Here is a 12,790-nt window from a genome sequence, read left to right on the forward strand (position 1 = left end):
AAATTTGTGACCTTTCGATGCCTGAAAAAAATGTTACATTCCCATATACCTACTATAATTCATATAAAAACGGACAATAATTATTTTTATTTTCCCATATGTTTTTCGAACTTTTATTCAGAATTAGATTTAAAGCTATAATAAACTATGAACATCTATTAAACCATTTAATTAAGTAGAAAATCATTTCAGTTTAGCCTTGGGTTTAATGGTTAATCGTAAAAAATATGTTGCAGTAAGAAACAAACTGTGTTGAAGTGACAGCGGTCAAACCCAGCCTTAATTCAAAATGTTCTTAAAACCAATCAGATGTTAAATTCAATCATATATTAAACACAGATAATGAAAGAAAAAAAAATAGTTAATTAACCATCTCTAAGTTTTAATAATGATAGTGTGAGAATATTCATTGGTAAAAGGCTAAACGAAGGTGTGAATTTATTTATTAGACGATGTAACATATGAGTATATGAGCACCATATAGCACGACACAATGAACCATTTGATGCAAGAGTACCTTAACTATGCCACAACAATGTAGAAACGACAATAATCTGTGAATTACAAAAAAATGATTCCATTTCATTCATTCATACATTTAGTTGGGAGTAAAATTTAATAACAACGCAGTGGCTGCTACAACCATAGATATAATTTGAGAGACCTAAAAACGCTAAGAGCAACTCAATCTGAACGGGTGTACTATGTGATTCTCAAAGCAAATTACTAAACAAATCAAACTCTAATCATAGACTGATTTCTTTATATTACTCTCGCTTTCAATCTGAAATAGAAGCCGTGCAATGTATTCACAACTCAGGGATACGGCAGAGTGTTTGGATCAAACCAACAATAGCTGTCTCAGTAACAAAAAAGGTTGATTCACTAAATGCTTGCTAGACGAATGGTCTACAATGCGAGGGTTGTATGAAGGGCTTAAGAAATGAAAATGGTATATTTCCAATTATAGCATAAACCACAAGAACAAAAGCTTTATACCGTAGAGTTGCCAGTTGGCTGCAATTCGCCTGGATTGTCCCGAAATTTCCCGGATCTTTCACAAAATTTGGCAAAAATACCGGAATTTCAATCATTCAAGGCATTTGTTTTCGGAATTGAAATCATTCCGTTTTCAAATATAATTTTTGGTTTTGGATTTTCATTCATCTTAAATGCATATTTGTCTGTTAGATTTTATAGCATTTCATTCAATCTGATCACTAATTTTATCCTTATCGCTATCATAGACTTTTAAGTGAGATTATCCCATATAAATCGATACCCAGATGTGAATTCTTGAGCCTCTTCGATGAGCGCATTTCATCCGATCCAATTGATATTTGATATGTAATCTCAGTATTTGCTCTCTAATAATCAAAGTCCATATCGATTCATAATTATATATAGCCCATATAAACGGATGCACAGATATAATTTCTTGAGTCTCTTGGAGGAGCAACTTTGAAACTATCCGGTTAAAATTTAGTACGAGATATCGGTAGATACACTTTAATAACCATTCAAAAAATTCTCAATATAGGTCCATAATTAACATATATGAAGCCACCGCATTATTTGGAATAAAATCGAATATTTTGTTTCCACATTGTTTGTATTACAGAAATAAGTGATGAGAAAATACGAAAAGCGAACGTGTATCTATCCTTCTCTTCCAAACAAAATTCCCTACAGCGAAAACCAAATGTAAAACGAGGGATTATTTGTCTAGAATTTCGTTTGGCAGTTTTTGTGTATATATCTTAAAAAAATGAAATTGCCAAAAAAGAAATGTTATGAAAAACGATTGAAAATAATCAATCTAATCCAATTAAATACATATGGATCAGGGATGTAAAAGTTGGTACAATTTTACTAAATTTTGTACATTCCATTCTTCTCAAAAGTAGAATGGTACTACACTGATCTATTTGGTACAATTTGAAATACTCAGTTCGTCTTCAAAATGCTCGAGAAGTTCTAATTAATCAATTGTCCAATATAAATTATATTTTACACATATTTTTTGTTACCAACCAAATTACAATCAAAAGGGGTAAGAAATTTAAAATTTGGATTTCGTTTTGTATCTGACATCTGACAATTACATATAAAATTTGGGAATATTAAATGCAAACTGAATATTTAAAATGATATACATCAAATATGGGCTCCACATAGATAATTTTTTCTATATCCGGAAATGGATACAAAACTATATTTAAGATTTTATGAAGCATTTCCATGGAACTTTAGTCTTAAAACTGGGAGCCACCGTGGTGCAATGGTTAGCATGCCCGCCTTGCATACACACACTAAAAAAAATATTGTCGTGAGGTCAAAGATTTAATGTCTTTAAAATGTTAATGCAAATTTTGTTTAGCATAGAGGACGCATTTCTCTAATATAAAGTTTTTTCCTTGTCCAAAAGTCGATGATGAAGTCGTATTGTCCTTATAAGTAAGTGATTTCACTTAAAATAAAATAAAATAGCATAAAGGGCCCAAAATTGAGTTATCTCTCCCAGCCAGATCTATACTAAAGGCTGTGGAAAGGTTCATTCGCCCGAACCGAAACATGTACAGTCCAGGCGTGTATAGATTTGTATTTGGCGTTTTCTTTTCAATGGCTCTATTAACCATGTTCCTTAATCTATCTGTCCATAAAGCTCGAAAAATAATTGTATAATTAGAAAAATGGGTATCATAACATGAAAGAAAAAATGTTTGGGCTAAGGTCATCTTGACTTTAATAATTCAGAAAAATTCTTTGAATTTAATGAAATTGTCTTTAAATTTGTTGTCTTTTTGCATCTTGACTACAAAGCAAAAAATCGTTCAAATATAGGACATGTTTCTCAACACTTAATTTTAAAGACGTTTTTTACTTGAAACATTTCAAAATTTCTACTGGAAGTCGAGTCTTAGTTTAGAAAATAAAGTTGTCGTTAACTCGTTTTTAAAGGACTTTGATAGCATATGAAAAATAAAAGCTGAAAAAGTGACAAATTAAAATTTTCTTCCTACACGCTCACAAAAAATCGCTTCTGTAACATATACTCCCAAACATATTTTGCTTCAAAAATATATATTTTTGGGTATTGCCCAAACATTCATATGTTTGATCTCTTCCAATATATAATATGTTTGAAAGCATATTGGTCTAAACAATATATGTTTGGGTAGTCTAAGTTCCAAACATTTTGTATTTTTGCATCCAAATTCAATAATGTTGTCTTCCAAAAAACAATATGTTATTATGTGAACATATAATATGTTTGGAAGCATTTTGCACCCAAAAATATTATATGCTTAAAAAAATTCTCCCAAACAATATTGTGCTCAAAATTTTATTTATTTATTTATATATTTACAATCATAATGAATTATGAAAATAAACAGGTAATATAGGTGCTAACAACATAGGTTTTCGACCTGAATGCTCAAAATTTTGTTTCTGCCCAATTATATATTCCCCCACATCTTTCTCACTTCCACGAGATTTTTTAGTTCTTAGCACCTTTTTCTGTAATACAAACATACTAGAAGAAATTATTCAATTGTATGATTTTTTTTTATTTTAATTTTACCTTTTGCCGGACGAGGATTCGAACAGCGGACCACACAGTTTGTAAGGATCAAAGAAGTAGCTGATCAATTGTCCAAGGAAAAATAAAATGTTAATTTTGTAATAACAAGCAACAACCACCAACTTAATTCAATATCGCTCCCTGTTAAATAGCGCTCCAAGCTACTAAACACATATATGTTTATAGGCTATTTCTAAATTAATATATGTTTGCATCCAAGCATATTATATTTACAAACATTTTATGTCCCAAACATAATATGTTCTAACATATTAACATATATGTCCCAAACATGTTATGCTAGTTTATGAACATTATATGCTTGCACTCAAAAATATTGTGTTTAAAAATTTGTGTTCCAAACATATAATGTTTATAGCCAAACATATGAAAAACAGTCTTTTTCATCCGTGTAGAAACAAGTACACAAAACCCAAATTTAAAAGAGAATTGTGTCTTAAAAGTATCCTTACTTGTATTCTCCGCTTCTTTGGCTCGGAATCAATACCAAATTTTTTAAAGTAAAGACAAAATCTTTGGAACCGGCCATGCTTTTTTCTTAGTGCAAGGTCGTGGGTACGATTCCTGCTTCGACCTAACACCAAAAAGTTTTTCAGCTGTGGATTATTCCACCTCAGTAATGCTGGTGACATTTCTGAGGGTTTCAAAGCTTCTCTAAGTTGCATCACTGCAATGTGGAACGCCGTTCGGACTCGGCTATAAAAAGGAGGTCCCTTGTCATTGAGCTTAACATTGAATCGGGCAGCACTCAGTGATAAGACAGAAGTTCACCAATGTGGTATCACAATGGACTGAATAGTCTAAGTGAGTCTGATACATCGGGCTGCCAACTAACCTAACCTAGTCTTAAAACTGAGGTCATGTCGAAACTTTGAAACTTCTGCCACATCATGGACAGCTCTTGTGTGAAAAATTGTTTCCACTTAATTAATTTCCAATATTGAATGCCTTATTCGCAATTTTTGAGCAGAAATGGCAAGTGTTGTGGTCTTTTAAGAAGCGCTTGTGTTAATATCCCCAATTTTGTTACGTCTTTGACTGAATATCGGAATATGAAGATATGATGAAGGCTTTGACAACAAACACATTGGAAGGAAACAGATTGAGAATTTTGATTCGCACAAAACCTTTACAAATAGCACCTTCGTTATTGTACAAGTTGATAAGTAATTTTTATACCCTGCGCCACACTGTGGAACAGGGTATTATAAGTTAGTGCATATGTTTGCAACACCCAGAAGGAGACGAGATAGACACATGGTGTCTTTGGCAAAAATGCTCAGGGTGGGCTCCTGAGTCGATATAGCCATGTCCGTCTGTCCGTGAACACATTTTTGTAATCAAAGTCTAGGTCGCAGTTTTAGTCGCCCGATATATTTCGCCCGATATGGACTAAAACGGTCCCAGAGGATGAGTTTTACCCCAATTTGGTTGAAATTTTGCACTAGGAGTACAATTAGTAGTGTAGTCAAGTGAAATTTTTTGAAATTGTGCACTAGGAGTACAATTAGTAGTGTAGTCAAGTGTGCAAAATTTTATTGAAATCGGTTGAGATTTAGATATAGCTCCCATATATATCGTTCGCCCGATTTACACTCATATGACCACAGTGGCCAATCTTTTACTCCGATTTAATTGAAATTTTGCACAGGGAGTAGAATTAGCATTGTAGCTATGCGTGTCAAATTTGGTTGAAATCGGTTCAGATTTAGATATAGCTCCCATATATAGCATTCGACCGATTTACACTCATATGACTACAGAGCCAATTTTTTGCTCCGGTTTAGTTGAAATTTTGCACAGGGAGTAGAATTAGCATTGTAGCTATGCGTGCCAAATTTGGTTGAAATCGGTTCAGATTTAGATATATCTCCCATATATAGCTTTCGCCAGATTTACACTCATATGACCACAGAGGCCAATTTGTAACTCCGATTTTGTTGCAATTTTGCACAGGGAGTAGAATTAGCATTGTAGCTATGCGTGCCTAATTTGGTTGAAATCGGTTCAGATTTAGATATAGCTCCACATATATATGTTTTTCTGATTTTGACAAAAATGGTCAAAATACCAACATTTGTAAAATCGCCACTGCTTAGTCGAAAAGTTGAAAAAATGACTCTTCTAATGACTTCTAATACATATATATAGAGCGATAAATCATAAATAAACTTTTGCGAAGTTTCCTTAAAATTGCTTCAGATATAAATGTTTCCCATATTTTTTTTACTAACATTGTGTTCCACCCTAGTGCACTAGCCGACTTAAATTTTGAGTCTATAGATTTTGTAGAAGTCTATCAAATTCTATGATATTTAAATGTATGTATTTGGGACAAACCTTTATATAGGGTATCGAAAATTTAGATCTACAAAGTGGTGCAGGGTATAATATAGTCGGCCCCGCCCGACTTTAAACTTTCCTTACTTGTTATATTTCGGTTACTATACTCCAATCCATTATTTTTAAAATTTGGTAAATTTTTTACCCAAAAAGTCCACTTTTTTATTCTCGTTGGTGGAGTTCAAAAAGTTGATTTTTCATATGATTCCCTTTTTTATCAGTCATTTCTCTACCCATAATACCGTCCTCCTTATGACGTATGCCATCAACGTCATGTATTAAAAAAAATGCGGTCTTTTTCCCTCAGTCTCTTTATTATTTAATCTAATTCTGCCAACTTTGACAGAGTCGTGGTTGTAGTTTGTGTCGTGTATTGCCGAGTAGACCACGTTTGTGCTGAATGATGTCGTTTGCTGTCGCCGCTGAATGTATCTCGGTTTTATTGGGCCGATATAGAGTTTAACCCTCGTAATGGCAAATAGAGTACCTCTCTAGTACTAACAAATAAATGGGTTTGTTGTTGTTGTTGGTTTAGTTTGTTTGCTTTTTATAGTTTGTTTTTGCTTTTCATCACGGGTGGAGTTGTGTTTCATAGTCTCCCAAGTATTTATGTTTGTTTGTATGTCGGCTTGAGTATAACGATTATGCATCGCCTATGACTTTGTGATGGTGTTGCGGTATGTATGCTAGCCGATCAGTCTTTTGCGAGGCATTTGTATATAAAAGCGATTTCCTTCTTGGTTCTAGTTATCAGTTTTCTGCAATACATCGAGTCATCGAGACCGTTAACATTACCAACTAAATAATTTACAAATAAAACTCCCAATTCAAATTAGAAATGGCTTTCTTTAAAGTGAGTGGGTGTTGTTGAATGAACAATAAAACATTAAATAAAAAGGATTTCATGAGAAAAAAAAAAAAACAATACAAAATATGAAAACATTCGTTATTATTAATATTCGTTTTGTTTGTTATTGTTGGCTTCTCTTCAATCGTTATTGTTGTTTTTTTGTTTTTTGATCTCAGCTTAAAGCCATGCATTGACTAAACTACAAGAGTAGCTTAACCAACAGAGGAAAAGTATGCTTGTCAAATTTATTTGGGCAAAGCCCTATAGACTGCAAGATGGTTGGATGTACAGCTGTTTCGGAATTACCACATTCCTCATCAGCATCCTCTACTTGCAGCAAAACTATCAACCAATTATCAGAATAAATTCGGGTAATTCACTCAACCCAACGTGAACTACACTTGAACCTCCCGAAAAATTAATTTTTAATTAATATTTTTAAAATACGAAACAACTTAAAAGAAAAACTAATGTGAATATGAGAAAAGTGATATTTGAAAAATTGAAAATGAATAATTTAGTGATTTGTGCTATTTTTTTTGTTCTATTTCATTTCATATTAAAGTCCTTGATTTGCTTGGCTGTTGTCGGTGTGGCTACCGCTGGCGTTTTACATGGTGGTCATGCTGGCCCTGCCCTCTACGCTGGCGCTCCAGCTTTATATGCTGGCCATGGACATGGTCATCCCGATGAGGGTTTGGACTATCATGTAAGTGTTGGTAATAACTGAGTAGATGTTGTGATATCTAATAATACTAGGACATGCAAATAGGTTTTCTACACCCAAAGAAAAATACTTCCTTGCGGAATTTAGACACAAGAAATTGCCCTTTAATCGAAATCTAATTATTTTCTGTAAGATTAAATAAATCTGATTTTTTTTTGAAAACGATGCAACGATTGTCTCTAATATTATTCATTTGCTTGTAAAAAGTATTCTTTAGCTTCAAAAGAAAGAGTTATTTGCCTTAAATGAATGAATCCTTAGAAAAGAAAACTATTTTTCGGTGTACGAAACGAAATTTAAACATAGCGTGGTTGCCATCAATGAGTATCATTTGTCCTTAAGAAAATTCTATGATTATAAAGGGAAAGATTGTTGGTCTAAACTTTCGTTTCGGAAAAAAATTATAATAATAAAATTGCTTTAATGATATATGATTTCGTACTATTAACGATTTATTTCATTGTATTAGTGAACATTTTTCGTTATATCAATGAAAAATTTTCGTTGGCTCAGTTTTAATGAAATTTTCTTTGTGCACCCAGAGAAGGAATATGATCACCTCAAACATGTTTTAAGAGCAAAATGTTATTTTTGGGTGGTGACCATGTAACATGGTTTTCGCAACCATGTTCTTTTCTCGGAAATCATGTATCTGATTTCGGCAAGCAGGTTATATTTGACGAGAAAATAACATTTTAGTGACAAACACGTTACATGGTCACCGTACAAAAATAACATTTTGCTCTTGAAACATGTTTGAGGTGATCATATTCCTTCTCTGCGTGTGTGTAGGTTTAATTTAAATGAATCAATACTTTGAAACAAAATAGAAATTTCCTTTCTCTAAACATTTTATTTGGAAGCTATTAAGACATTTGCACCAAAATGTCATATAAGTAGTTTTTAATATTAAATATTTGCTACGTTTGGATGTTTCACATGTACTAAAAAAATATGTATGTCCGGTTCCAAAAATGTTGTCTTTACACTAAAGATTTTGATATTGATTCTGAGCCAAAAAAGCCGAGAATTGAAGTAGGGATACCTTTAAGACATAACTATCTTTCAGATTTGAGTTTTACGTACTTGATTCTAGGAAACAAATTTTAATTTATTAACTTTTTCGGCTATGAAGAAAGCTTCATATGATAGCAAAGTTCTTTAAAAATGTGTTAACGAGAATCTAAAATATATCCTGATTTGAAAGCTTTGAATGCTTTGTAGTGAAGATACAAAAAGTCAACGAATTTAAAGACTTTTTCATTAGTTTTAAAGATGTTTTCAGAATTAGTTTTTTTTTTCTTTCGTGTAAAGATATCCATTTTCAAGTTGAATCACCTAACTATAAGGACAAAACGACTTCATTGAAAAGTTTATTGACTTTTGGACAATGAAAAAAATTTATATTAGAGAAGTGCATTTTCTATGCTAAGCAAAATTCGCATTCGTAGTTTAAGCCATTTTAGCGAGAAATAAATAAGGAATACGCTAAGTCGAATCAATTTGCCTGACATAGCATATTTAATGGGTATTATAAAATATTAGAGTCAAGATGATTGGATGATGTTGACTTTGAAGTAGAGTAAAAAGTAAAAAATGTTCCACACCCCAGAGAAAATAGTGCAACCTTTTGGATCACACATCCCGCCACGCCACTGTCAAATTGGTCTAGGTTAGGTATATTGAAAAGTAATTCATAAAGTTTATTTATGTAATCCAGTCCATTCAAGTATTTTGTTTCCAATATTCTTGTTATGCCATCTAATATATGTTTATCATTTAATACACCACCTGTTGGATGGCTAAAATTTCATGTATAGAGTTGGAATGAATTTGTGTTTTCATCATAAATTTGTAATACGAATTCAATGCATCACCCACGGAAATTTAAGATCCAGTTCAGTATTTTGGTTACATCGCCTTTTGTTGAGTGTCTGCCATTTAAATCGCATCGGCACTTTGCGTGTGCGCTTCTGTATGCTCCAATGCACACATGAAGACGTTGCAAATTTAAATCTGTCTGGGTTTTATTTTTATTTCCATTATGATTGAATGAATGCCATAGGTAGTGTAATAACTGATGCCAGAAGTCATATGAATTAATTTTGTAACCACAGTATTTGCTAATGTTTTTGGTTTGGCAAAGAAATGTTAATATCAGATCTTTATTGTGGGAATTGTGTCTTTGTAACATGTCAATGATATAATAGTGTAGGAGTTAATAATTGAGTAAAAATTAAATGGAAAAATAATTACATTATTGGGCTTGGGGGTTTGAGAAAATATAGAATTGAAATTTAGATCTTTTGAAAATATACAATGTATGGCTGCGAAAAGTTCTTGTTGTAAATATTTTATGGTTTGATTCTTTTTTATTAATGTTATTTCAATAATAATATTATTATGAGACTACTATAAACAATAGTTTACATACGTACACTTACATTATACATGTAGTATGCCATTGGTCAAGAATGCTTACAGTTTGTTTTTAAATTGGCCTTATCTTTCAATTCTATTGAGAGTAGTTCAGGCTGGCTATCATCAACCCTGGTAAGTTACTGCTTTGTAATGCCACATTCACCACAAATTCCAATTTTTACCAATAAATTCACCCAATTATAGGCTGAACCAACAACCGTCCATATGGATGCAAAATTACATTAAGGGTAAAAGTGTCAACTTACTTTTCAATATAGTATCCATTCAACGTCCGAGTGAAAAATGTTGGAGTCAGGCAAAATAGGTATTATGTGACCGAGACTTCGTCACTCGACTGATGTTTCTACTCAGTAACTCAGGTGAAAAAGTTGGATAAGGCAGACATTTTTAGCTCAATTTGACCAAATTTTCCGGATGATGGGACATCGGAACACTTTCGCTGGGCGCAGTTAAGTGTTTCAAGTGTTCCTTAGTAGGTCGTATACATGTTTCGCTGCGTCATTACGTGCTACTCTGAAATATGAAATGTTTTTCTGAAATGTGCCTGAAAGTACACGCTACCAACTGTTTTGGTATACCCCAAAGTTGAGTTTAAGCATAAAAATACCAAAATTGATAACCGATAAGTTGAAAAATTGATAGATATCACCTCATGTATAAATCGAAAACTTGTTAAATTTTGCCTGTAGTAATTCTCTTGGGTATCCCATAAATCTGAAATGTTCAGCTATATTGGTCCGTGTCTAGGTAGGTTAGGTTAGGTGGCAGCCCGATGTATCGGGCTCACTTAGACTATTCAGTCCATTGTGATACCACATTGGTGAACTTCTCTCTTATGACTGAGTGCTGCCCGATTCCATGTTAAGCTCAATGACAAGGGACCTCCTTTTCATAGCCGAGTCCGAACGGCGTTCCACATTGCAGTGGAACCACTTAGAGAAGCTTTGAAACCCTCAGAAATGTCACCAGCATTACGGAGGTGGAATAATCCACCGCTGAAAAACCTTTTGGTGTTCGGTCGAAGCAGGAATCGAACCCACGACCTTGTGTATGCAAGGCGGGCATGCTAACCATTGCACCACGGTGGCTCCCTGTGCTTCAAACCTACTTTCTTTATCGAAAGTACTTTCTTTTACAGTACTGAAATTCGATTAGTAAATGTGTTCAGTAAAAAATATATTAACCCTTCTGCTATGTTTCGAAATATACCACACATATTATATTTTGGGTCAATTTGACCCACCTATACAATCTCAACGTAATTTAAAAAAAAATGGATGTTTATTTAGTTCACATTACTTTTATTGTTGATGTTGTGTTTTTAAATTAAGATATGTACATAAATACAAAAATTCATTACATAAGTATCAGGAATTATAATATATAGCAGTCTTTTATTGACAATTTTTGCAAACTATATTGTTGTGTTCTTTGCAAACGAAGTGATTGCTGGTGTTGCACACAGTTGAATATTTGTTTGCGTTTTTTGATTGTTGGCAAAAGAAATAACGCTGCCTCTTTCGTGAAGTTCCATGGCTTTCAATATTACACTGCGATGAGGTTGCTTCTCAAGACTGATGTGGCTGTTGGATACTTTTGACAACGTATTTAGCCGATGCACCGTACGGTAGTTTCTCCCTTCGCAAAATTTGGGGCTTGATCATCTGGTTTGCAATATCTTCCAGAATAAGCCTGCGCTTGTTGGAATTCCAGGAAGGATTTATTTCTGTCCATATGACATAAGCGTTGTATGCTGAAACATCTATGATATTTGAAAATAATGCAACCAGTCAACGTTTAGTTTGATGTTTGCACGTATAGTTAGCTACAAGTTGGTCAAGTGCATCTACTCCAGCCTTAGTTTTATTGTAATGAAGTATTATTTTGGGCTTTTTCTTATCTTCATCACTTACAGCAGCAGAATGATGAAGAGAGCTCAGCGCAATTACGAACTTATACTTCTTGGGTACATAGGACACAATAGTTAACGCATTTGTGAATAAAAATTCGCTATGAAATACATCCTTCTTTTTCATGTCAATGATTTTAGCTGGCAAAAAAGTATTATTTTTTCTGACTGTACCTACTAAAGTTATATTTCGACGAAGTAAGTATCACACGTCGAATCACATAGGGCCCATATGCATCATGCATAATGTTCATTTTGCTATTTTACCTCATTAAATTCGCACACAAACTCTTGGTGGGTCAAATTGACCCAAAACATAATAAGTGTTACAAAAACATAAATATCGGGTCACCGCTGAAACGAAAAATATTTTTTGTTTTGTTTCTATGCAAAAACGTTGCTTTTAAATAACGTTATGAATAGAAAAGGCACCAGCTCATTCCATTAGTTCTAAGCAGATTTATTAAGAGATTTCTTTTGAAATTGGGTCATATTGACCCAAACATAGCAGAAGGGTTAAGATTAAAGGTTGAATTACACACCATGCGTCAATCCGTGCGTTGATGGAAAGGTTGATTTTTTTCTGTTTGCGGCAGACTATTCTCTTTTTCAAAGAGAAATTTCAACTCTTCAATCATCGGACGCATTGTACGCTTTGAACGCATGGTATGTAATTCTACCTTAAGAATTCTACCTTAAGAAAGTTAATTTTTATTTAATTTGACAAATTTGAAATTTTTCATACCCCACAAAGTGACATGCTTAAGAAATTAAACACATTCGAAGAATTAATATAGAAAGACAAAAAAATGAAAAAAAGACTAGAGTACGGAGTTTCATTGCATTGCGAAGTATATAGTTGACCCCGCCTCACTTTAGCCAATTCCTTACCTGTTTTAAAATGTCAAGACT

General features: G+C 33.2%; 1 protein-coding gene across 1 annotated transcript in view; it reads left to right on the plus strand.

Annotated features, from left to right (window-relative positions):
• The window catches only part of Cpr62Bc (Cuticular protein 62Bc), a 73,958-nt gene that overhangs the window by 58,341 nt on the left and 2,827 nt on the right, over window positions 1–12,790 (plus strand). The window contains exons 6-7 of the mRNA XM_075307248.1: window positions 6,768–6,803; window positions 7,366–7,509. Of these exons, the coding sequence (XP_075163363.1) occupies window positions 6,768–6,803; window positions 7,366–7,509 (180 nt within the window). The remainder of the gene's footprint in view (window positions 1–6,767; window positions 6,804–7,365; window positions 7,510–12,790) is intronic.

The sequence above is a fragment of the Haematobia irritans genome, chromosome 4 (genome assembly GCF_050003625.1).
Source record: "Haematobia irritans isolate KBUSLIRL chromosome 4, ASM5000362v1, whole genome shotgun sequence".
Classification (NCBI taxonomy): domain Eukaryota; kingdom Metazoa; phylum Arthropoda; class Insecta; order Diptera; family Muscidae; genus Haematobia; species Haematobia irritans.